Source organism: Malaya genurostris, chromosome 1, assembly GCF_030247185.1.
Source record: "Malaya genurostris strain Urasoe2022 chromosome 1, Malgen_1.1, whole genome shotgun sequence".
Classification (NCBI taxonomy): Eukaryota; Metazoa; Arthropoda; class Insecta; order Diptera; family Culicidae; genus Malaya; species Malaya genurostris.
Genome location: NC_080570.1, coordinates 2,790,403 through 2,818,168, shown reverse-complemented (window position 1 = coordinate 2,818,168; position 27,766 = coordinate 2,790,403). Strand labels below are relative to the sequence as shown.

The following is a 27,766-nucleotide window of genomic DNA, read 5'->3' as shown; positions in this document are numbered from 1 at the left end:
TTGGTACTCTACTGCATGCATTCTTCCTTTTTTGTATGAAAATTTACAGTCCGGTTCAACCGCGCGGTTTCTGAAATTCGTCTCACGGTCACTAAAATTTTGGATTTTCTGTCGCAACTTGGTATGAAAACGAATGCATATTTTTCCAAATCACAAATTGGGAATTATGGATGAAGGTTGAAGCTACCTTACGATAAAAATAAATTGGGTAAAAACTTAGGTGTAATGGATGTTTTTTTTTTTTTTCAATTTCCAAAAAGTGTCCGGTTTAGCCCCGGTCTGTTCTATCTTTAGTGAATTCACTTGCTTTGCACTGTTTAATGAATTGTAAGTATACAACAGATCTCAGTCGTTTTCAGACATTTTGTTCCCACATTCCCTTTTTTACCACGTTTTCCACAATATTTACTTCTCTTTTATTCTCTTCGGCAATGTCATCATCATTGCCCACGGAAGACCGCTCCAGTCGAAAACCAGCATGCGGGCCACAAGCCGGGCCTTCGTAGCCTGGGGGTGTTTCCCGCGGACCCACACAGACCAACGCCATCTGGAAGAATCATGCAACACTCAATTCATCGACCACTGCCGATCGCCATTACGATTTACGAGAACCCGAGATGACATAGTCTAATGACACTATTATAGTTTTAAGTAAGTCGTTAATTAAGATTAGAAAATACCCTTGGCATCTTAGAGCTTAAGCAGTGTGCCTAAAATTATATTACATTATTGAATAAAAAAAAGTATACAACAGTTTTAGATTTGCTCAGTTGGAAGTGCTTGAATTCGAGCTGCATTTGCTCATTTGGTGAAGTTCAAGAACTGGTATCGAAAATCGAATTTTACACTGCACTGATTTATTGTGCCGACTGTCTCGAGCGAGATAGATACGAACGCGAACAGGTTTAAGTTTCAAATGTTGGTGAATAGCCGATACACCATACAAACCAAACTCGATCGGATCATTTCGTCGAAACACGTTTTGCGAAAGGACCATTTCTCCAAATACCGTTTCGCCGAAAGTCGTTTTGCGAAAGGGCCAGTTCCGGAACACTCAGAGGGTCAAAAGCGTCTAGATCTCAATGATTTCAAACTTAAATTTAACTACACGAGAGGAAATTTTTGGAAATATTTGATTCCAGTAAAATTCTGCTGATTTAGATTGAAAGGTACTCTTCATGAGCTTTTGATACCGAATGTTGTGCTTTTTACAGTACTTGAATTTTTTCACTATTTTATCGTAAAATGGAACAAAATGGGTATAGATGAGTGATTTTGAAATAAGCTATGTTAAACACATAAAATTTTATCCCAAATTGCTTTCCGTTATTTTTTTTTGCTCACGTTTTTTTGCAATTCATCAAAATCATAAATTTGGAAATGCCCTATAATACAAACAAAACGACGCAAGTACCAAGGAATCACCAGAGAATTGAAGTGAATATTCCAGTTGACGCATGTTGGAACTTTTTTCGTAAAGAAACAGAAATCTTAAAAATTACATTATTGAACAATGAAACTATTATCCTCGATTCTTTACTCCTAGAAACTTTAATCGCGTGCACTTGTTCTCATATTGAAGATCCTATAGTCCCAAAATCGTATTATTTTTTCAATGTTCTGCTAACTCTTTCGTGTCGAGCTTCTACCAGAAGTCAGTTTTCTCCGAAACTCCTACTAATCACACTCAAATTCACCGACAGCTGATTCAGTCTTTTGAGTTAGGCCGAAGCCACAATTGCGCCCATAAAACAATTGTCACTTATGACTCCTTTTTTGAAGTTTTATGCAGAGGCGCTAGCAGTTCAAATGAACACTGCTTTTACCGACAAGTTATACCTTCGAACGTCAGGTACTGATTATATATCAACTTCAAAAGTGTCCTTTACAGGTCATAATGATGGGTGATAAAATCTGTGTAGGGTTCGCTTGCCTCTCAATGTTTACACATCGCACAGTTTTATTGTGCATATAATGTAACTTCTTTCCGCTCGTTTTGGCGCCGGAATTTATTGAAAGTCGTCGTTTGAAACCTCGCCTAAGCAGAGGTGTTATAAAATAAATTTACCTTCTCAGTTGGGGAACCTTGAACATGCTGCTGTTGATAAGAGGTGTTTATTCTAATGTGTTCTAACGGTCTCCTGCGTGCTACGAAATACGTAAGTTCGATGAAAATTCCGACCGGAAACGGTCACAACTGCGAAATCAACGACTTGTTTGCTCACTTGCGTAAGATAAGACTTCTAACGGCTGCTGTCAACTAACTTGTCAAAATTAGAAATGATAGATTTGATTGGGTAATGTGATGATTTTTTTCCGGACTAACATCCACCGAAACTATCCGAAGATTGCAAAAGAAAGTCAACCGGCAGGTAGTAATTTATGACACGGCGCTCTTTTCGCACCGCAAAGTACCTTCCCGCTGTTGCTCCGTGCGACCTGTTGCCATCATAAAATCGATTGCATCTTCAGGTCCTTCTAGGGTTTTGCATCTCTCTCTTCCCGTTTATTATACGGGCAAATTATGCAAAAATGCTACTCATACTGAAAAACTAAAAATTAAAAAAAAGATGACTGGTAAGGATCTGCACCAAATCCGTAGGTAATTATCCGACATGCTCTTCGAAGCAACTGCGAGATTGATGGTCTTTGGGCTTGCAATTCTTGCAAATCACTGCGCAGCACCCCACAGTCGGGAGTCCTTTCAAGTTCGACTCGCAGTATGGTGCAACCGTTTCGAGGATACTTTCGAGCATGAAACCGATTTTTTGTTTCTGTCGAAAATTACATATGTAATTTTTTTTTCATCTGCTGCGCCACTCTCTCGAGAGCTTCTTTGTTTCGATTGGTAATTTTGTGCCTATTTCTTCTCGGCTGGAAGGTCAATTTCGTCTTCTGCAAGTGTGACGAAATTGTTTTGGTAGAAATGATTTTAAGTTATTTTACGAGATTAGAGGGCACTTGAGCGACACATTAAAAGATTTAGGCTTCGCCTGCCCGAGTTTTCTGCCCTGCTGCGGGATTAGTGTATTTTTGCTACGTTTAGATTAATGCTCCAGATTTTACCATTAACGTTTAACGTTTAATTTTGCAAACTTAAGGTTTCTCGAAGGGCTCGAAACAGTAATTTATCAAGGACATATCATATTATTTACTTCTCAAAACCAAAGAAATTTGATCGTATTCCGTCGAGAGCGACGTTGCTCAACTCTTACAGGATGTCACCGGAGGTCTGACAGAATTCTAGATCAACCAAAAAACCACTGCCAACGAAACCCTTGAGCACATCCGCTCATGTGATCGAACGTTGGTAGAAATTTGACACTTTCCGTTCGCCAAATGTCGGTCAACGACAACGGGGTGGTCTGATTCGTTCGTTTTTTTTTCATTTGCATAATCATGCTGGCCTTGTACCAACATCAACGTGATCAGCACCACATTTTCCATGGCTTTGAGACCTCCGAAACTTTCTCCCTTGCCCTCTCTTCATGGGGGTATTCTGTCTATCGGGAGACACCAACAAATTATCGGAAAACAAATATTGAACCACAGGTCGCAAGATTTTAAATACTATTTCTGCTGTCCCTCGATTGCCATATGCCATGTTTTCCGTTTCTAGTACCAAATTAAATTGTCCTTGATTCTTCCTAGCAGGCCATTTAGCAACTGTTTTATTATAATAAGCAACCGGGAAATACCCGGTCGACAATTAATAGCTGATTAATTAGAGCTTAGATTTATCGTTTTCGGTTCACGCGGTTTCTTTTAGACCGAATTCTTATAAATTCCATAAATCTATATGCTCTCACATGAAACAAAGATGATTCGATATTGTTTTCCTTTGTGAGGAGCTCTGAAGATGATTGCTATTCAGCTCTTCAGCTATTATGACGGTTTTTTTTGTTTTCGAACTCAAAGCTCTAAAACAAAAAAAAAAAAACAACCATGCGTAAGTGTGCCTTGTGCTCAAGTAACAATTGAAGGGTTGATTTCGGTTGAGAGTTGGAGAGATGAAACGCACAAAAAGCGCGTGTGGAAATACGATCGGATTGTGTCAAGAAGAAGAAAACTCTAGAGATGGTGGCGGCACGTTAGATTTTCTTTGTTTTATCATTAAACTTAGAATACGAATTATTCAAGCCCGTAGGATCTGGTTCTTGAAAACATGTTTTAATCCACTTGTTGGTGTCTTTCACACATATTAAAAAAAAATCAAAAATAAAACAACAAGAAGTGAAATGGCCGTTTCGTGATAGATAAAATGAACACCTTCTACGCAGCCTACCTGGGTTCGAATCTCAAACCCGCACATGGAATGTCAGATTTTAACATTTTTCAACGACATTGTGTCATTTTTTTTCTGCGTCGGCGTTGGGCTAATTTATGTTATTATTAAGTTTTGGGCCAAATATAGCTGTTTCTGTTCCTGAAAACTTATGAAGTGCAATATATTGGCGAATTGACCTATCGTAAATCGTTCAAGGGGTGTTCTGATAGGTAAAAGTTTTCTTCTTGAAAATGAGAAATTGAAGGTTGCTTCAAGACGATAATAGAGATTTCGGGTATTTGAACTAGAACATAGTTTGAGGTAAGAAAAAAAAAACATTACAGGTTTGAAATAAAATTGCCAAATCATGTTTTCAAAAATCTGTATTCGGCGCAAAAATCTACCTATACTACATCTGTACCAGAATCTATACAACATATAAACTACGAAATTGTTACCGGGATTGATTCAAGTGAGCAAAAAAATCCGACCTCAACTTTTTGTCATGCCAATCCAAACCAAAACCGAAAATCGGTTTTTATTAGTATGAACAGTGTTCACTCAATCGGTCAAAAATCGATAAATCGGTATATCTGGCAACGTTGGTTCGGAGCGGGTTCCGGGTTAGAAATTTGCATATAGAGATGGTCGGTTTTGTAATCGACCCCGACTATCGTTGAAGGATATTAGCCAGTCGCATTAAAAAGTTTGCTTGATTATTAAACATGACATGAAACTACTTTCCCGATGCACCTGAAAACATTGGAGTTCAACCAAAAGGTTGGAAATTGGGTGCCGCACAATTTGAAGTCGGTATATATGTAACATTATAAGAATTGGATTTATTATTACAATACTTGTCGATTTTGGCGAGCGACCAAAGCGAAATGTCATATAAAAGAGCCACTACTCCGCACATGAAGGGGGGACTAACTTCTTTCAATTGGCTCGCATCACAAAAAAAATGTTTGAAGCGGATATTGAATGGACGGTTTTCCATCACGACAACGCTCGACCACATGTCGCGAATCCGTACAAAAAACTATTTCGATATTAATGGATATTGTCCTCATTGGCATAGACTGGACATTTCATCAGGACACCGGACGGCATCACGCTGAAATTGATTCTTGAATCTGATCTGGTAGGCACAAGCAAAGAGGAACACAACGAACAAGGAGGATCGGGTGATTTATGGAATGATTTGGGTGCCTACATAGAGCTAAGTACATTATACCTCAGACCCTTCTTGTGGTCCCGATTTGGCCCCACTCGACTACCATTTGTTTATCTCGATGCAGGCTACAGGCTCTTGCCGGAATGCGCTGAAATTAAATGCTTCCTATTTTACGAACATTTACTTCATTTTCAAGGGACTCAAAATCTACATCGTTTTGCCTTTCTCATATAGAAAGGTTATGCAATCACTGTGTAAACCGACTTTTGAACCGAGGTCCGGAGGGCCGAGTGTCATATACCATTCGACTCAGTTCGTCGAGTACGCAAAATGTCTGTGTGTGTGTGTGTGTGTGTGTGTGTGTGTGTGTGTGTGTGTGTATGTGTGTGAAAATATGTGTTCTAACTTTTCTCATAGATGGCGCGACCGATTTTCACAAACTTAGGTTCAAATGAAAGGTAGTGGTCCCATGCGTAATTCCTGAATTTCATGCGGATCCGAGTTCCTGATCCGGAAATATAGGGTAAAGTGGGTTAAAAATTGTATACCATGACTGGAAATGGGGATAAACCTTTAAAAAAATTCCTCAAATCTTTTCCAATTGAAAGTTTTTATCAGTAGATAGTCAAACAAACCGATTTCGGTTATTCTTTTAAGAATCGAAGAAAATTATTTTGAAGAATACCACAGTATTATATACGATAGTATGATCGATACGAGAAAGGCATCATTACACCACTAGGTGGATTAAGACAGGTTTTTTATCTTGTTTTCCGTAAGCGAAGAATTTATTTTAATCTGCTCGGAAGTCAGTTCCGCTTGAAGTATTCTCTCCTTTATAACTTTTTTGTTGTTGAAATCAGGTTGACGGTATCTCTTTTGTTCAGTTATCAAGATTATGTAAATAAAAACAACGACCAATGATTTTTTTGCGATAAATTATATCAATCACTGATTCGTGATCTGTACAAAAAACTATTTCTAATGAACACAACTACGGCTGGGGACGTATATAGACTACTATTCAAGAATGAACACGATGTAGCAAAATCTAATTTCCTGGTGAATTTTCCAAATATCCGTAACAGCAAGTATCAGTACTATTAACAAATAAGCACAAGTTTCGCGTCAACTCGAACAAATGTTGGCAGCACCCTCTCAGATTTGAATGAAACTTTTGGGACATGTAGACTTTGTCAGAAAAAGCCACTTTGCATACTTTGTTGTTTTTTTTCAAAATTTACCTGTCTTTCGAATAGGGCCAAACTTTTTCAAATGGCTATAGTGGAAAAACGACCAACCCTTCAAAAAGGAGTTGTACTAGTGATTTTCGCAAAATCAATCAATCTTTCGAGTAAAAATACTGATAGAATTCCTTATTGAGTCTTACATTGAAAAACAAATTTACTAAAAAATTACATTCGATTTACAAATTACACTGGGGTCTCTTCTTACGCGTTTTTTAATGCGGTTTCTTTTTACATGGATTTCCGAAGTTACGCGATTTTTTTACGCGGATTTCCGAAGTATCGCGAATTTCCCAAGTTAAGCGGTTTTCCAAAGTTACGCGGGTTTTTTTCGGCATCAGAAAAAAATTTCGATTTTGGAAGTCTCAAAATTTTGCCGCTAAACAGACGTAAAGTTTTGTGCTATTTTCAGAACACTTTGTGTCCCAAAGTCGATTTTCACAAAAAAATCAATTTTTTGCAGATTACACCAGAACTGGACGTTTCATGCATTTCTAAGATATTCGGCATCCAAAAATTTTCTTTAGTTTGGAGGTTTTTTTACGCGGATTTCCGAAGTTATGCGGTTTTTTACGCGGATTTCCGAAGTTACGCGGTTTTGTTTACGCGGTACGTATCCCCCGCGTAAAAAGAGACCTCAGTGTAAAACCATTCTCGAATTCTATAAAATTTTGTCCCAAGATAGGAGATTTTGTTCATACATCTCAAAATGTGTACTTTGAAGAAAAAAAACTTTTCTAACAAAAACTATTTCTTGTCCATACTGAATAGTTTTATACAGTGTCTTCTTTCTCGTAAACTAAAATTACCTGAATGCTATTATCCTTCAAGATTCCAATGAGACTCAATTTGTGAGAAAATGCTTAAAGAAACCTGTACCGTCTTCTATAACTTACAATCAGAACGCAAGAACTCCATGCCTGCCACCTACGACCATCAAATGGCCACATATCAATATTTATAAAAACTTGTTCGCTGCGAAATTGAACGAAAAGTCATCGATAAAAAACACAAAAACTGCTGTATTTACCGTTACTCCCTAAAATAATCGAACAGTACGACGAAGTCAAATAAAGGGACCAGAATGCGGACCCGAACTTTGTTAAATCTGACACACCTAGACAAATTCATGTAAATTTACATCTCTTGAGATCGACGTATTCGAGCGTGAAAAATGACTCAATTTTACTGTTGATCTAACACATATTTGATACATTCGGACATATTTGTAAGTGTTAAAAAATGTAAGTTTACACGCCTGCTTGAAAAACGAGGTGTTTGACACATATTCAAAGGATTCTTGTATGATTCAGTCATTTTATGAATTACGTTCTTATTAATTGTGTCATATGAAGATTTCTGTCGCCTGGTAATTTCATAAATTTGCTTGTGTAGACAAAGCTTTCGTCATGACTAGATTAATTGATCCTCAAAAAATCAAGTTTGTTTTTACCTGGAAACTTGTGATCTGACAAGGAATATGCAGTCACAGACAGCAAGATGGATTCATCCAACGTCCTCCAACTGACTCAGAATCATGAAAAAATGGCTCTACTGAAATTTATTCGAGGACAAAAGTAACATTTTTGCTTTTCTCATATTTACTGAATTTTTATATTGTCAAACCAATGCCGTTGCCGTAGTGGAAATTTTGTACAAGCAGGTCTATCTACCGGAGAATATTGTTCAACAATAACTTGAGAGCAGAAATGTGATTGTTTAGTTTAACATGGGCCCTCTAATTATAATTGGAACCAAACTAAAAACACGAAACTCAAAACTCGACAATCGATTTGTACCATCCCACCTCCAAATTTTACCTAGACATCATCCAGACAAAAGATGACCGTGCGTGACATGCCCTTTAAAATTAAAACCCTGCTGTTGATGCTGTGTTGTGTGGAGAATCGATTTTTCAAAATCGACCTTCGTCTACGCCGGCATGCATGCCCGACAGACAGGTCCCGGTGAGATGCAGCATGCACTTGTGCGCTTTGCGGTTCGCTTTTTTTTGCAAACTAAAACCGGCGCAGCATGATATAGAACCCAAAGTTGAAAAACGACTTCCATTTAATGATTGTTTTGTTTCGAAACAATTTCGTGACTTTTAAACAAAAACTCTTGACTATCTGGCGCCAACTCGGGCATTTAATGTATAGGAGAGACAAAAAATAGACCGAAACCGAGTGGCCTATTGTGCAATTTCTCCGGATCGATTACCGATCTGTCATATGTGCGGCACTTACCTGTTGTCTTCGTTTTGATGGAGATCTTCCAAGCCATCGTCACTTCTGACGCCACTGTCTCCGCCGTCTGTCGCTAGTTTGTCACTTATTTTGTCGGTTTGGAGTTGCTCCTTCAGAAGCGAATGGAACTCCTGCTGCTGCTGACCATCGTCGTCGCCATTGTCATTGTCGGCAAAGTTGACATCCAGTAGGGTTTTCCAATCGGTTGATCTTGCTGAAAAAGAAAAAAAAATTAAACAGGAAATGATAAGAAAAACTAATCAATATTACAGCCGATGTATCAAACAAGACTCGATAGAACCACGCACTTCAAATGATCGAATGAATGAAAAGTTTTATGCGACTTGTCGTGTAGTGCTGTTTACTTTTCTACCCTTTCGAAAAGTACATTGAATATGTAGGAATGTTTACCCGAAAGGGCAAATAACGAACGGCCATGGAAATTTTTTACAAGCATTGACCATTTTATCATCATTCCACTTATTTTTTACCGCTCAATTCTCTCGGGGAAGACTGAACCAATTTCTACAAGTATAGGCTTGTTTTAAAGCTACTATAGGACCATTGATCAATTTCGAAGATTAAATGGCTGCCACTTCTGGTTCCGAAGATATAATTGTATAAATGACGTAACCAACAAAACACATTATTTTTTTCCACAAAATTTTCTTAGAGATGGCTGAGCCTAGGCTTGTTTGCTAGCTACTATTGAATTGTGATTCAAGTTCGAAAATCAAATGAATGATTTGCAGTATAATGTATATAAAATGGTATAAGTGTCGTAACCGACAAAACGCGTATTTTACTGCTCATATTTCTCAGAAATTACTGAACCGAATTAAACAATCTCTGGTTCGTAATGAATTGTAAATCAAGTTTGAGGATAAATTGACTGTCACGTCTGGTTCCGAAGATATAATTGTATAAATGACGTAACCAACAAAACGCATTTTGGCTCTTCACTCTATTGTCTCGAAATAGCTGATTCGAGTTTTTACAAGCTTGAACTCGTTTGAAAGTTACTATTGGGTTGTGAATCAAGTTTGACGGTCAATTCTCTGTCACTTCCAGTTCCGGACATATAAAGGCATAAGTGACGTAACCGGCAAAACTCGTCTATTATCTCTCAGTTCAATTTTCTCCGAGATGGCTTAACCGATTGTAACAAATTCAGGTTCATTTGAAAACAACTACTGGGTTGTGAACCAAGTTCGAAGATCAATTGGCTGTAATATCCGGTTCCGGACATATAATGATCCTAACCTTTTTAATCCTTTTTAGTTTCATGTCAGAATATTTCGAGAACGGCTAAAAAACTAAAAATTGTAATAACTTGATTTTTAGAAGGCACGAAGGCCTGTAATAAAATAATTTGAAACAAATTGAAGAAACGTTTCTTTTCGCCTTTCTCATATGCAATCACTGAGAAAACCGTTTCATATACCATTCAACTCAGTTCGTCGAGTACGTGTCTGTGTATGTATGTATGTATGTGAGTATGTAACAAAAATGTGCGCTCGATTTTCTCGGAGATTGCTAGATCGATTTCCACAAACCTAGATTCAATTGAAAGGTCTTTTGGTCCCATTGCCTACTATTGAATTTAATTCGGATCGAACTTCCGGTTTAGGAGTAACGGAATAAAATTTTCATAAAAAAGAACCAAAACGTGCACTTGATTTTCTCAGAGATCGCTTCACGATTTTCTTCAACTTAGCTTCAAATTATAGGTCTTATTGTACTATAGCCTGCTATTGAATTTTATTTGGATCATCCACCGTTTTCTCCAGATTTGGCCCCCAGTGACTTTTTTCTGTTCTCAGACCTCAAGAGAATGCTCGCTGGTAAAAAATTTAGAAGCAATGAAGAGGTAATCGCTGAAACTGAGGCCTATTTTGAGGCAAAGGACAAATCGTACTACAAAAATGATATCGATAAGTTGGAAGATCGCTATAATCGCTGTATCGCCTCTGATGGCAATTATGTTGAATAATAAAAACGAATTTTGGCAAAAAAATGTGTGTTTCTATTAAACGATACGAACTCTTCAGCCGAACTGTTAGACTGGTATGGTAAGTTGGTGACCAAATACGATTTTTGGTATACTGGATTGGTCTCGGAAGTACCAGAAAAGTGCTCATGTGCTGCAAAACGGAAGTCACTCCAATTTCTCAGAAATTGCTAGACCTATCTTTGCAAACTCAGATTTAAATGAAAAAAATCATGTTTCCATAGGTTGATGTAGAATTTTATCCAGATCCGGCATTCCAGTTCCGGAGATACAGGTTTGTGTGTATGAAATTGCAACCTGTCGTATTGAACGATAATTAAAACAATGTAAAGATTCCACTAAATCTGATCCGAAATTGTTGCAATTTATAGTTTACTCTAGCTGCTGACTAAACAAACCGATTTCAGTTATACTGGTTTCCAGTTCCCGGTTCCAGTAGTACCATAATAGTGGTCAAAAGCTTAAAAACGGAGCTCTTCATTTTCTCAGCTGAGACGATTTTCACAAACCTAGACCAAAATAAAACGATGTACGTCTATAAAAATACAGAGCTTTTGACTTGCATTCGGATCTGACTTCCGGTTCCGGAAAAACAGTTAAAAATTTTAAACCGTCATTAAGAGCGAAAATGCAAAAAAAACTTGGATCAAAACTGCTCAAAATTATAAAGGTTATGCTAGCGATTGCCAAAAAAAATTTCAAATTCAAAGAAAATGTTTTTGAAGATTTTTTTTTTAATTGAGGTTTTAACCTTAAATTCATTCGCCTCTTCGAACCAGAAAAGCCCTTTGACCATATGTGCGGAGTTGGGAATCGAGCCCGGGTGGGTTGCGTGAAAGGCATCAACTTACCCATCACGCTAAATCACGTTGTATGAGGTAGGCATCATGACACTACTAGGTGGATAAGGAATAGTTTTTTTTTAAATTCCATGTTTAATTATTTCGAGAACGACTTACTTCTAGAAGAGAGGTTACTACGAGTAAATTTATCGCTCTTGACCTGTAAAATAATTTTCTAATATTTAATTAATTATTTTCATCAAGAACATGAGTTCTTGTTAATAACTAAAAATTGTAACAACTTGATTTTTTAAGACACAAAGCGGTTAAACGTATCAATGCGTTGGATTTAATAACAAATTAAAATTAAACATAATTGAAAATATATTAAAGAGACGTTTTGTTTTTAACTTGATTTATTCGACTTCTACTGTCTATTGTTCTACCAACGATAGGAAATAAAAAAATTCCGGCGAAAATATATACCCCCTTTTTTGAAAATCAATCTCGTATCAAATTGCTCTTCACATCCATGCAAAAAAAATAACTTGTCATACTGAAGATTTTTTTTCAGAATTTTATCCAAATTGGAACAAGTCGATCCTGATTTTGGCACCTTCCCTGCTGTTAATTTTTTTGGAGTTGCTCAACACAAAAGCGAAGTGTCAAATAGACTCGTTTAGATTCCCTGCAATAACAATTAGCATAATTTTGGAAGTTCTTCATTTTCATTTTCTGTTTCAATTCAACGTCGAAACAGAAAAGTTTCATTTGTATGAACACGTGCGCAGCACAAGACCCCAGCCGTCCGTTGTCATGACGAGTTCAACAATTTCCTTAGATAAAAGCCATTCGATGGTGCGTTTTTTTTTGTAATATATTCTTTTTATGAAGTTCACTTCCTCTCGAAGCCTCTTTCGTCGTATTTCAGCATAAAGGAGTGGGTGTCCTCAACCGTGTAGTAAATTTCACATTACAACAATCCAACAGAGCAACACAGGAAGTATGGAAACGATTTTTTGTCGTCGAATTTGCGTCGTAACAAATCGGAAGACCTTTACGACGCGACGACGCAAACGGTCAGATTTTCCCCCACTCAGAGAAGAACGTGGTCGTCGGCCGTTAGAAGAAAAGCCGTTGCCGGTGGCAATGGTAATAACGCACCTGACCGGTGCTATGAGCCTTAAAGAATCCCGAAGGGGTCAGGTACGCCATATGGACGAGAACGAGTGCGCGCGCTCGCGCCACTTCACACTCCCGTGCACAATTCCGGTAAAGTCATTTCCATTTTGCCCTTCTCGTGCTTTTTTGTTGTTGCTACTGCTACTGCTAGCGCTGCACTTGTTGCCACAACCGAACGGAGGAGGATAGTTGGTCATACTTGACGGCACACGGGCAGGAGTCTCGCGAAAGGAACCTGTCTTCACGGGAACGGCGTGTAACACAATGGCCATAGAATAGAGCTTGCCACTACACGCTACGCTTTTTACACAACACTGTAATGGGCTTCGGTCTGGACACGACAGGAAAAGGAATGCGGTTGCAGCGTTTTCGATTGTGCCCTCCTGACAATAATTAGAGAAAATTATAAACAATAGAGAAGGAAAACTAAAAAATTACAAATTTTACACTAGAGCGAGTTCTAGGCCCATAACTGCGACATTTATTCACCGGTGACTGACCTAATGAGACACTGGCTGCTATTGAGGGGCCGATCGCGGGAATTCTACCTGATTATGATGTTTGGCGTAGAGTTGTTAGGTTTGTCTTACGAATCGGTTTTAGAATAAATACTTCAAAACTTCCGGATCGGGTTATAAAACAATTTTCAAACGGCCCCAGATCGACGAAAAGGTAAAGTGTTCACTTCCTTGAACATTCCTACAGACGTACCGCCCCAGGCAACAAACAACACCTTCACTTTCGTCTCGGGAGATGAGATGAGATCATCTATTTTTCATTTTTCGCTGCCGGAACTAAAATGAACAATTCTTAGGGAACAATGAAATCCGGTGAATTTCATAGAGAAAAAAAAGGATTGACGGTTTGAGCGGCACAAAAAGATGGCAACTTCCTCAACACGTGCGCGGTTTCGGGTTGCTTTTGGGTACCGGCTGCAGCTGAGATAAAGAAGAAGAGAAATTAGCGAACAAATTTAAATTGTTGTTTCCCGAGCCCGACACAAGCATATGATAAAAAAATGTAGGTCAAAATTTTAGGTGAAACACAAAACTGGGCCCAAAAAATACGAGAAGTCTATGGACATCCGCATAATCTCGTTTACATAGGCAGTCCCGATAAGGTCCATTCTATATATTCATTCATGAAACATGACTTTGCTCCGTCACGATGGGTGACTTTGGGGCAGATAATGAATGAGGTGAGACTTGGTACTAACTGCATGTTGTGTACGAATCTCAGCTCCTGATAGCATTGTGACCTGATTCCTGAGGTGTTCCCTGATCAGCAGGGAGAATTATGAAGAGTTCGTGAATTATTAGGAAAAAAACCATTAACTAACATTGAGTGAAGATCAGTAAATTTTCGATTTCCTGAACTAAAGTGGATTGCGTTACATGCGTAGTTGTAGTCAGATAGGGCCAAGTCTGAATAAGATAGCGGGTGAAGAAAAATTTCACAACATGCGGCCGAGCGTTTTCGTTATGCAAGATTACGGATTCCTCTATCCTAACTCCTAACCTGATCGATTCTTTAAAAGTTCGACCACTCGAAATCAATGCGTAGTATACAAAATCAGAATTCAACTCATTCGGCAACCAACTTCCAACCATTTGGAACACCACCACCATGCTGGCCTGGAACCTTCAATGACTTGGGTTGTCCGAAGCCCTTCTTGTATTAATCGTCAAAATTACTACGTGAACCAGTCGAAACATATCAATTTACCCTTACATATTCCACCCCATAAATTTAAAGCATCATATGATAGTCCTTAGCCGCATTTTCCTAAACATTAAACAAATGTAGAATCCAGTCAAGCTTTGGTTTTACTATCGTTATCCTTTATTTTTACTATGGGGCGTCTTTTGTCTAGCAACCATAAATAATAGACAAAAAAATTCCTCCAACTTTTGAAATCAATTACCCTTAAGGATCAATAATCATCACATTTTGTTGCCTTCCTCGCGCTAGGACTACGTTTTCGATATACTCAGCTACATATTAGTACCGCCAAAAACTAGACGAGTATAAAACAAAAACCGTGATCGAAGAAATTACTTCTTGTGCACTAGACGAAAGAGGTCCAGCGAGTTTACACAATTAGTCACTGGCAGAATTGGCAGCATTATTATCCATCAGGCACCTCTGTTCCGAACTTTTTCAACGCGGAAGAAAATCAACAACTTAGTTCTTCTAAGATTCTTCCTGAAAAACTATTACGTACTTACTGCCATTGAAATGCTAGTCTTCGTGTGCAATCGAAGCGGTTCAGTATTTTTTTGTGGTTGTTTTCATTAGTTCCACCGTATTGACCATAAATGTGCAATGACGCAGTATTTAAATAGAGCCTTTTCGTTTTGCTAACGTCAGTCAGTGATTAAACTCGTTTTATCAGTCGATTTTCGATTTTCGATTTTCGATTTTCGATTTTCGATTTTCGATTTTCGATTGTTATTGTTATTGTTATTGTTATTGATATTGATATTGATATTGATATTGATATTGATATTGATATTGATATTGATATTGATATTGATATTGATATTGATATTGATATTGATATTGATATTGATATTGATATTGATATTGATATTGATATTGATATTGATATTGATATTGTTATTGTTATTGTTATTGTTATTGATATTGTTATTGTTAAAAAAATACCGAGGGCAAGAGGTAATATTACCGTTTATTTCGAAATCTTCGTTTTCAACAATAGATAATTATTAAACTCTGAGAGCTATGGCAATTTCATAAAATTAAGAAATTCAATTTCTTTTTGAATCATTGCCATTTAATCACAACGTACTGTCAAATTTTTGGCGGGAAATCCTGTGTCGACGTAAGCACAATTTACATAAATTGCCGATTGGAAGCTGTTATCACAATCATTTCGTGAAACGGTGTTTTCAGAGTTAGAAACTCATCTCATGGTTGACTATTAAGGATGCAACATTGTTCGCATCTAGGTCGTTAAGTTTTACTTGTATTTATATACCACTGGAATATGGAATTGATGAATGAGAGCAACCCTGGCTAAAAACGAGCAATAGAGTAACTTATCTACCCAACGGAAAATAATTACAGCGATTATAGAGGCGAACGGTTTATTTTTTTGATACAGATTTGTACGTTTGAATGTGACTCCATTATTTATATTTCGAGTTTTGTCTTCGGGTTCTGAGACAAACAGTTTTTTTTCCATAACGTGTTTTTCGTGCGACAGTTTTTGGATTAATGTCTCCGAAGAGAACAAAAAAAATCCTGGGAGTAGGGAAATGAATAGTTTATGCACTTATGCCGTTTTTTTCTTTCTTTGATACTTCTCGGTCGTCATCATCGCTGGAAGGGAGGAGAACCTAAAAATATCAGCATCTTGGCGAGGGGTAAACTAATAAAGAATACCGAAGAAAAAACTCACCCCACAGGTTCGGGACGGGGATGTGTTGACTAAAAAACTAAATATTTTGCTTGAGCCTGGGCAAATGCTTCTTCCAACGAGGGAAATTTTTTCACTTACAATTCCCACCTAAGACGGTAAATCGTTTTACCGCCAATTCCTTGGTTACCCGATGGCTGACATTATTTTTTGTTATCGTGGAACAGAAATAGATCCTCCACTCATTTGCATTCGGTGCTGCTGTGAAATGCATCATCCAAATAGAGCAATAGATCTTTGTAGCATTTTTTTTTGTTTTTCTTTAAGATCACTGTGATGTGAACGAAAAAAAATGCACACAAAAAGTTATTTCATATCCCCGAGAATTTATCTCAAGTAACGGTCGTTGATAATTTTAATTATATTATATTTTTTTCTTGTTCCATGAAAAAAACTTACACCTAACAACTTCAAACCTTCTCAAGAACTTGGGCCGGAATCGGTTTGATGTGGTTTTCCCGAGGCAAAGAAAAAAGGTTCCAACGCTCACGAATCACGTTCGACCAGTTATCCTTAAGCAGCACGTGAGACCCCGGGGTTATACATAAATTAATCTAATCCACACAGGACAAATTCTGGATTCCGGGATGCTGCGTGACATATCCTCTCTTTTTCCGTACCATTACGATTGAGACTCTGGAGTGATAATGGTGATTACGCAACTTTGTGCAGTATCTTTTGGCAGGCAAAGTGAAGGGTTCCTTTAGAACAACTGGTGAACCAAATACGAGAGGGGTTAACTGGTTCTCGAGAGACAAAAGGTTGTTTGTTTTATGAAGGAAATTGAATTTTTCTACCATTTTCAGAAACAATGCAGCTGGAGCAGTAAAATCTTCTGCATATCAGGAAGCGGAACTTGACAGGCGAAACATGTTGATTAAGTGATCGTGTTGACCCTAAATTTTGTTAGTCAGACAAGACTGAAATGGTACCTTGTTGATGGTGATTTTGATTCAATTTTGAAATGAATTAGTGGACTCCTGAGGAACATCATTGCGATAGTTTGTGGGAAATTGTACAACAGGATTGGTGGTTTGTATAAATTTGCCGTTAATTTAATTTACCGAATAAATCATCTGAATTACGTCAGTCACTAACAAGTTTGATTCAAAGAGCAATATAAATGATCAACAGCAAAAAATTGATAACAATAATCATCGTACAACCGAAACTTCCCCGTCTCAAATCGGCACCGGCGAAAGGCGTGAATTTATTCACGCAAAATTATCTGAAATCTATACACAATAATCAGCCCGAAATTTTATTGTTACAGTTAAGACTAGCCTTCACAATGCAAAATGCAAAACACCTTTCCTACCAACCAGCATTAGGGAGCCATAATTCACTTTCGCTGCATTGTTCGATTTACACCTTTCGAGCAATAGGTTCCTAATTTTCCCTCAAACGGCGCTCGAACTGCTTGAGAACTGCTACGTAACGGGTCCTCCTTACGATCCTTTTCGATTAGCATAATCACACCCTTCGTTGCTACGTTCAAATTTCACTGGCAAATCCGAGAAAAGAAAGTGACGATTGTTGTTTGCTGTTTTTTTTCGCTTTCGATTCCCGCACGAGAGGGAAATGCAAAAATTTTGATCGATTCCGGATTAATTACGACCAATAAATAAAGGGTAGCGGGAAGGAACTTCAGCTTTCCCAAAGAAGGCATTAATTTATTCATATTGTTGTCTTCGGGATGTTTGCCAATGGCCTGAACGATGCAATTTCGCCGGCAAGCTGGTGGGTTGATTTATGGCGTAAAATTTCTTTGCTTTGTTGCAGAGATGCGAAGAAGTGATTTCAAGATTTAAGGGAAAACTGACTGAATTCGAAAACCGATCCGAAGGGAGAAATCCGGGATGATTTATCTATCTTCTCGGATGAATCTATTCAATCTGGGGATTGAAAATTTGTCTTGGGTTTTCGCGTAATTTACAACGGGACGGGAATTTTGCGACGCAATTTAGAGATTAATGAAACAGCTATCGTTTATTGAGGGATGCACCGTTCGATGTTTCTAACAATTGCAGCACCACAGAATCGTTATTGGTTGATTTGAGAGAGAGAGAGATATGGGTAATCTAATCGAATGGTAGAAGACAATTCCACAAATTCTAGTCAATTCGAAATCATATTAAAATTTTTGCCTTTCGATAAACAAAAATGGAAAAGTTTTCAAGGAAACCATTCACTTAATATTATATTTTCTGTGTTTTTTTCTTGTGCTCATATAGTCAGCTGTATATGTCCCGGGTTGGCGGTTCAATACATAGGGCACTAGTCTTTCAAACCAGTTGTCGCATGTTCGAGCCCCGACCTGGAAGGATTTGTAGTGTCAGTAGAATCGTAGCACCAGTCATGCAATGGTTCTGTACACACTGAATCGGCTGCGAAGTCTGTTGAAACAGAAAGTCAAATTCCACTACAGGAATGTAATACCAAGGCTTTGCTTTTTCATATAGTCAGCTGATTTTCGCAGGGAAAAAGCGATTGACATGGCCTGTCTAAAGACCATGTAATAAGAAGTTAGCTTCTTTAAGCGCATACGCAGCACACATACACCATTCCGGATATTGAGAACGCTTCCCTCTCCCTTTTTTAACGGGAAAAATGTCTTCGTATAGCCATATGTACGTCACCGTTTTTTCGCTCAGTGAATATTATCACTTCTGCGTAGCTCGGAATTCCACATGAAAAACACCGCACAAACCAACATCGATGTAACGCACTGCATACGAAGTAGTTTTTTTTTTTTTTTTTTTTTTTAATAACTATTTATTGGAATATGAGTTAAAATTAAATTATTAAGATTTAAATTGGGTGTTCAGCCACAAGTGGTGACTTTTCAGCCCTGTTATATATATATGATTTGGTTATTACCATGAAGACATCATTTGCTTCCGCAATTCTGAGATTTTTGTGTTGGGAAAATTCTAAACCTACTTGTATTGTGTAATGGGGAAAAGGAACTTATATACTAACTTACTAACTAATACAGAGAGCGAATCGATTCAATTGAAGATTGCATCGATTTTTGTCGGAATTTGCTTATAATATTATGTGACATTACATCTAATGGTTCTATATTTGTGAGTCTGTGTAACTCATTTGTACTAAACCAGGGAGGACGCTTCAGAATCATTTTCAGAATTTTATTCTGAATCCTTTGAAGCGTTTTCTTCCTGGTGGAACAACAGCTTGACCAAATTGGTACCGCATAAAGCATGGCTGGTCTGAAAATTTGTTTATAAATTAACAATTTGTTTTTTAGACAGAGCTTAGAATTTCTGTTTATAAGAGGATATAAACATTTAATATATTTATTACACTTTGCCTGGATTCCTTCAATGTGATCCTTGAAAGTGAGCTTTTTGTCATACGTTAAACCTAAGTATTTAGCTTGATCAGACCATGTCAATTCCAAGCCATTCAATTTGAGAATGTGATTATTGTTTGGTTTAAGAAAAGAAGCTCTTGGCTTGTGAGGAAAGATAATTAATTGCGTTTTTGCTGCATTTGGTTTAATTTTCCATTTTGACAGATAATCACTGAAAATATTTAAACTTCTTTGTAGGCGACTGCAGATCACTCTTAGATTTCTACCTGTGGCTAACAGACTTGTGTCGTCACAGAATAGCGATTTCTGACAACCAACGGGTAGATTTGGAAGATCAGAAGTGAAAATATTATACAAGATTGGAGCTACACTCGAACCCTGCGGAACACCGGCTCGTACGGGTAGCAATTTAGATTTACAATTCTGATAGCTAACCTGAAGAGTACGATCAGTTAAATAATTTTGAATCATTTTGATCAAATAAATAGGAAACTGGAAATCAGACATTTTTGCTATTAAACCTTTGTGCCAAACACTGTCGAATGCTTTTTCTATGTCTAGAAGAGCAACTCCAGTGGATAACCCAGAAGATTTATTTGATTTTATCATGTTCGTTACTCTGACAAGTTGATGAGTAGTTGAATGTTCATGACGAAATCCAAACTGCTCTGGTAAAAAAATTGAATTCTCATTTATATGAGTCATCATTCTTAACAAGATAATTTTTTCAAAAAGTTTACTGATAGAAGAAAGTAAACTAATTGGGCGATAACTTGATGTTTCTGCTGGGTTTTTATCAGGTTTTAGGATAGGAATTACTTTAGCGTTTTTCCATCTTTTTGGGAAGTAAGCTAATGAAAAACACTTGTTGAAAATTTTAACCAGGAGTCTCAAGGCAACATCGGGAAGATTTTTAATAAGAATATTAAAAATTCCATCATTACCAGGAGCCTTCATGTTTTTGAGTTTCCTAATAATTGATTTAATTTCATCAAAATTCGTCTCAATAATGTCATCGTGTGATAACACTTGGGTTGAAATATGATCATACTTCAGTGAGACTTCATTTTCAATAGGACTCACAACGTTTAAATTAAAATTGTGGACACTCTCGAACTGCTGAGCTAGCTTTTGAGCTTTTTCACCATTTGTAAGAAGTATTTGATTTCCTTCCTTGAGAGCAGGAATTGGTTTCTGAGGTTTCTTAAGAACCTTAGAAAGTTTCCAGAAAGGTTTAGAATATGGTTTAATTTGTTCAACTTCTTTAGCGAAATTTTCATTTCGCAAAAGAGTAAATCTATGTTTAATTTCTTTTTGTAAATCCTTAACTATGTTTTTCATAGCAGGATCACGAGAACGTTGATATTGTCGTCGACGAACATTCTTCAACCGAATGAGCAGTTGAAGATTGTCATCGATGATAGGAGAATTTAATTTAGTTTGAGCTTTGGGAACTGAAAGATTTCTAGCTTCGATAATATAATGATTCAAATTATCAATTGCTGTGTCGATGTCCGCAGAATTTTCTAAAATAGTTTCATGATCCACATGATTTTCAATGTGAGATCTGTAATCCATCCAATTAGCTCTATGATAGTTGAAAATAGAACTAATTGGATTAATTATAGCTTCGTTGGAAAGTCTGAATGTTACAGGAAGATGATCTGAGTCAAAATCAGCATGAGTAATCGGTTCACTACAAATGTGACTTTGATCTGTTAGAACCAGATCAATTGTAGACGGGTTTTTCACGGAAGAGAAACAAGTAGGATTACTGGGATGAAGAACTGTAAAGTAACCAGCTGAGAGTTGATTATGAAGTATTTTACCATTACTGTTATTTTGCCTACAATTCCACTGGACATGCTTAGCATTTAAGTCCCCTATTACGAAAAATTTCGATCGATATCTTGTAAGTTTTTGCAAATCGCCTTTAAAGAAATTTAATTGTTCGCCGGTGCATTGGAATGGCAAATATGCTCCAGCGATGAAATAAATTCCATGAATGGTTTCAACTTCGATTCCCAAGCTTTCAATAACTTTAGTATTGAAAGAAGGTAAAATTCGATGTTTAATTTGCCGTTGGACAAAAATGGCAACTCCACCACCAATTCCAGTAAACCTGTCAAATCGATGAACCACATAATGTGGATTACTTTTCAATTTTACATTTGGTTTAAGAAAAGTTTCTGTCACAATGGCAATATGAATTTTGTGAACTTTGAGAAAATTATAAAATTCATCTTCACTCGATTTCAAAGATCGAGCATTCCAATTTAAAATATTCAAATAATTATTTAACATCACTGTTAAATTGCCTTAATATTATATTATATTATTGAATATATAAAAAAAAAAAATCACTGTTAAATTTTAAATTCATTATAATATTATTTGCAAATTTCCATCCGATTTGAAATGCTTCAAAAAGTGATGAAGTCGAATTCATTTGGATGATCATTTGAAAAAGTTGATCTTGTAGGTAGATCATTTTATTTTCAGTTATATCGCCTAAATCGACTTCATTTAAAGAAGCGAATGGCATTGAAGGAATATTTGTAGGTAGACTGCCATTAGAAGAAGATGATTTGGCCGGTCTACCTATTAATAAATTGTTTTCGTTAGAAGAAGAACTGCAAGGCGGTCCTGTGTTTTGATTATTTACATTAGAAGAAATAGGAGATAGATTTCTACCTAATATACCAGCATAACTGACATTAGAAGAAGATGATGACGAGGTCGATCTACCTGTCAATAAATTGTTTTCGTTAGAAGACGAATTGGCAGGTGCCTTAGAAGAATTTTCAGGTATGTTCTGTAAATTTAAGGTCGTTGATTTGACTTGTTGTCTAAGCGAACGAGCGTTTAAAATTTTTTCCCTGACAGGACATTTCAAATAATTGGATTTATGATTTCCATTGCAATTTGAACATGAAAATTTATCAGTGGTTTCATTCGTTGGACAATCGTCTTTCGAATGCGATTTACCACAATTCAAACACCGTATATCCATATGACAATTTTTGGTTCCATGACCGAAGCCTTGGCAACGACGACATTGCGTTAAGTTTGCAATACGATTATGCCGTTTATAATGTTCCCAATGAATTTTAATGTGGGAAATGAAACGTACTTTTTCTAAAGTTTTCAAATTGTTTACATCACTTCGATTGAAGTGTATTAGGTAAAGTTCATGGGAAATTCCAGAGCGTGGTTTAGAAGTACCATTCGCTCTTTTTTTCATAAGTATTACTTGGGAAGGGGCAAAACCAAGCAATTCTTTTATTTCATTTTTAATTTCATCAATACTTTGATCATTTGATAATCCTTTCAAGACAGCCTTGAAGGGTCTGTCTGATTTTATATCATATGAATAAAATTTATGAAGTTTTTCGGACAAATATCGAATAAGACGTTCGTAATCTTCCAATCCATCCACCAAGACTCGACATTCTCCTCTTCGTCCGATTTGAAATGAGACTTTTACTTCCGGGAGAAAAGTAGAAAGCTCAGTACGGAATGCTTTGAAGTCGGAAATCATCACCGTCACTGGTGGCATAGATTGATGTTTCTTCCCAGAACGACAAGCGTCCATTTTGGGAATTTTTGAAGAATTTTCTTCTATGTCGCTACAATCGGATTCAGGAAGAATCTCGTAAATATTGTTAGACGGCATAGGATCAACGGAAGGGAAATCCGTCCGTTGTCTTTTATTTTTACATTCAGATTCTATAAGATCGTGAATGTTATTAGAAAAATGTTGAATAACGGATTGTGATTTATTCCGTATTGAATTATTTTTAGCCTTAGGCTTGTTGCCTTTCCGGTTGGACGCAGGCATTTTTGAAATTAATGAAATTTTAAATTAAATTAACTAGGCTAAATTAGTCTTCGATTAGACTCCTAGCTAGCCTTAAAAAAGGCTGATTAATTTCTTAGTCACTCTAATATCACTCTTTGTATCACTTAGTCACTCTAATATCACTCTTTGTATCACTTAGTCACTTAGTTAGTGATTCAGGTAGCCTTGAAAAAGACTGAAGCCTTGAATCAATGAAACTCTAGGTAGCCAGAAAAAAATTCCAGGAGCCAAGAGCTATACGCGTGCGGTGCGAACGACTGTTCAACACCGACGCATACGAAGTAGTTGATAAAACCCTAACATGTTTAACGGCGAAAAGTTCCATTCGTAATGAGTTTATGTCGAATTTGAAAAAAATTGCAAGCTCTGATTGTAATTCGCGCTAGGTTAGCAAGGGAAACCGTATGAATTTATATGTGCTTCTTTGACTCAGCCGATTAACGGAAGTACTTGGGGATCTAATGATTCTCGGTTCAAGTCACGGCTGCTACCTGTTTTTTCTTTTGTTTTATTGAGTTTCATGCTACGTAATTTTCAAATCACTCAATTTTACATTTGCTAGCATGTAAATTTGTAAAATGTAAAATCACAAGACTATTTCGAACGTCCGGACAAGCCATATGGGATTGTTCGAACTGTTGGCGAAGAACTACACAACAATTTTTAAAACAACTGCTATTTTTTTCTTGAATTTTCAAAGTCTCTTCTTTGTATTCCACACATACATACTTTTATCAATGCGAAATATATTTTCAAAAATGATAGAGAATTTTGGATGCCCTGAAAAGACCCATTGATGAAAATCATTGCATTTCATGTAGAGCGAACGGCGCACAAATATAAGAAACACATTACGGACTTTATGGTGATTTGATGTTGATGCTTTATTGCCAAATTATGTATTTTTATTGAGAAAACTTTGCGAATCTCAGATTGCAGTGAAATTTTCTGGACATGTAGAAATTATATACTTCGTTTTTCCAAAATTGATATATTTTGTTTATTCTGGGGAGCAGGGAAAAGTGGATATGAAGATGGAAGAAGAAGGGTAGTTGAGGTAGCAGTGAGTGAGCGTGGACGAACGACGGGGTTAGAACCGGCATGTAGATCTAATTAGTGATCAAAAAGACGGTAGAAGACGGAGAAAATGAGAAGAAGGACGAACAAGTTAGTTTCGGCGAATCTGATTAGATGCCAATAAAGATGGTGAACATTTATTTACTGGATAGTTAAGAAATCATTGAATAAGCGTTTTATCGCATTACGCGAGAGATAAAAATCAAAGACCTGCGAGACTGTCTTTCTAAAAGGGTTAAACTTTTTCAAACACTTTATTGTCCAAAAATGACAAAGCCTACATAAAAGTATTATATTAGTGATTTTCAAAAAATCTAAATTTTACACTGAAAAAAAATTAAAATCGATTAACAAAATAATAACTATTCTAGATTTTGATCAAATTTAGGCCCAAGACAGGTTAATTTTTTTCCTACCATCCGTTAATACATTTCAAGATTTCACTTTTAAGGAAAAAAGTTTAACTACAATTACAAAATAAAATTTATCGAAAACTAAACTAAACTGAAAATTATTATAATCCAAGAATCCAATGAAACTCAACTTTGTGAGATTTCACAGAATTCTCTATCGCTTGTTTCCCGACTTCCGCAGAAAATATCAGCAATAGACAAGAAAAGGTTTTAGATAGAAATACTTTTTTCCTCAGTGTCCGTCTTACAGTTCATGGACAGTTGAAAGGGATGATAATGACCTACATAGAGACAAAATTTCATTGAATTCGAACATAGTATTTTCTTTTGGAAATCGACTTTCAATTTTTCAAATTCCAGTTTAAATATAAAAAGGATTTTTTTTCAGTGTAGGATTCGAAAAGATGAATTTCGCACCAAATCGCATTCAGAGTTGGTAGGATTTAGACTTTATCTCAAAAAGCCATTTTATTTTCCAAAATTCATCTAAATTGTCTTTTGGAAAGGACTAGATTGTGTTTCACCAATTTTTTGTAAATAATTATAGTAGAAAAATGACGGATCCTTAAAAAAATTGTTGTGTTAGTAATATTCACAAAATTAGTCAAATTTAAAAATCAAAATACTGTAAAAATTTGCTGGAATTCTACACTGAAAAAAATCGATTTACCATTTATTATTTGAATGAAATTTTTGCATTTTGAAAGGAAAAAAGTGACTCCAACTGAAACTTTGTCTTGTCCAATAATAATATTTTTTGAAAAGATCGTGAAACATCAAGTCCTACACTGAAAAAATAAACTTTAAAAATTTAGATTGGATTTACATAAAAAAAAACATTTTTGATTTCGATAAAATTTTGTCTCAAGATTGGTGATTATGCTCCCTACCAATAATACATTAAAAGATGGACACTTTCAAGGAAAAACAAGTTTAGCTTGTAAAGCAGGGAAAATTAGACATTGCTTGTTATTAATTGCATTTAAATATACATTAAATATACATTTTTTACTTGAATCGATGCGTAGAAATATGTCCAAGCAGTAGGTGTAATGATATCGAAAATCTGCTTAAAATTGACCGAGCTGGTTTGTACAGTTTAATTTCCGAGATTTTGAATTTTTATTCCCATATAGGAAATATCGACGTAGTCCTACGTCAAAAGCTAGCTCATTTCAAAGTTTTAAGAGCTAGCTAAACGTTTTAACAATGATTTGAAGATATCCATATGTTTGCTGATACATGGCTCAAATCTGTATCATGTGAAGTTGGAACTCGTGGAACTGTTCTACCATTGAGCTACCCTGGAGAATCACATTCTAGTGTACTTGTAGTACTCTTTTTTCACTAGTGCAATATATGATAAAACCCGCAAATTCTGTGAGTTTTCGGTTAGTCTATTCGATCGAACTAATAACTTCAAATTTGCATCAGCTTAGTATATAAAATAATGGGCTACAAAAATGACAACGTTAACAGTCGAAATTTGAAACCAGTTTTATAAAACATCAATCATTCCATGGATTTTTACTGACAAGGATCTTCTCTAACTATGTGATCGCCAACAAGACTTGGAAGGTGAGAACCTAATTCCAAAAAAAAAAAAATATTTAAATAAGTGAGTAAAATCTAGATCGCCCAAATAGTCCAGGTTCAAAGTCGTTCACCGGAAAGGATAGAAGCGGTAGGAAAATCCGATCAACTGGTTTTCAGTGCAGAACAAATTGCAGCCGTCTCATCACCGGGTTTTACTTCGGAGCAGCTGCGTTCCAATCAAATCGAAGACGTTGAGGCGGCGCGTGGCTAATGTTCTGCATCTTGCGAAATCAGAAGGAACGATTGCATTCGGACGGCTAGCCCCGATCATTGAAGGGGGAAAATTTATTGCCAATCTTCGACTGCTATTGACGAAAGTCCTCTTCCCCTTTGGCTTTGTCGAGGAAAACACAATAATCTACAGTCAGTCAAAGTCGCAATCAACCAGCAACCAACCAGGTCCTGGCGCTAGGCTCTGCAGTTTTCCTTGCCGAGGTTTCACAATAATAACACATTAATTTAATGATCGGAAGAAAGGAAACCTTAACGAAGGAAAGCGAATCAATGAAGATCGAAGCCACAGTCGGTTGTACTTTTCTGAAACGAATGAAAGGTACCGTATAACATTCTCGAAATCGCTGACCGAAAAAGTCATGCTTAGTTCGAACATTTCTAGGACGAATTTTCTACCTGATGATGGGCTACAGGATCGGGACACCTTTGCCTGTCTGTTAAGATTCCCTTTCGGTGTTCCTTGCGCACATTCTATTCAACCAGCATAAGGAATCCCGAAGGGATATCCCACAGCTAGACAAACTGAAACGGAAGAAATCACGAGAAACCGTTACAAAACGGGATCTTCTTCCTCTAGACCAGAGGCACGCACAGACCGGTATCGGGATATGTAAAATTTTCGGGGAGGGACAGGGTTGACCACTCTCGATTGTGCATGTGTGCATAATCAGATAGATATAAAAAAAGGACATTAGCCGCTCGTTTCGAAGCGCCCCGGCTAGACCAGCCGGGATCGGTTCCGGGACGACGTTCGCTGACTGACACTCGTTGAATGATGGTAGTCAAATTTGTTCATCACTTTTACCGAGGAGTACGACAACGATGAGGAGCGTACACCGACGGTAATAAATTATCCCTTGGACAGCTGTCGTAGTTGAGATTTGGGATTTGAG

General features: G+C 36.9%; 1 protein-coding gene across 1 annotated transcript in view; it reads right to left on the bottom strand.

The window, feature by feature from the left end:
* Positions 1-27,766, bottom strand: part of LOC131429820 (M-phase inducer phosphatase-like) — a 188,959-nt gene that overhangs the window by 133,760 nt on the left and 27,433 nt on the right. The window contains exon 2 of the mRNA XM_058594213.1: positions 8,938-9,151. Within this exon, the coding sequence (XP_058450196.1) occupies positions 8,938-9,151 (214 nt within the window). The remainder of the gene's footprint in view (positions 1-8,937; positions 9,152-27,766) is intronic.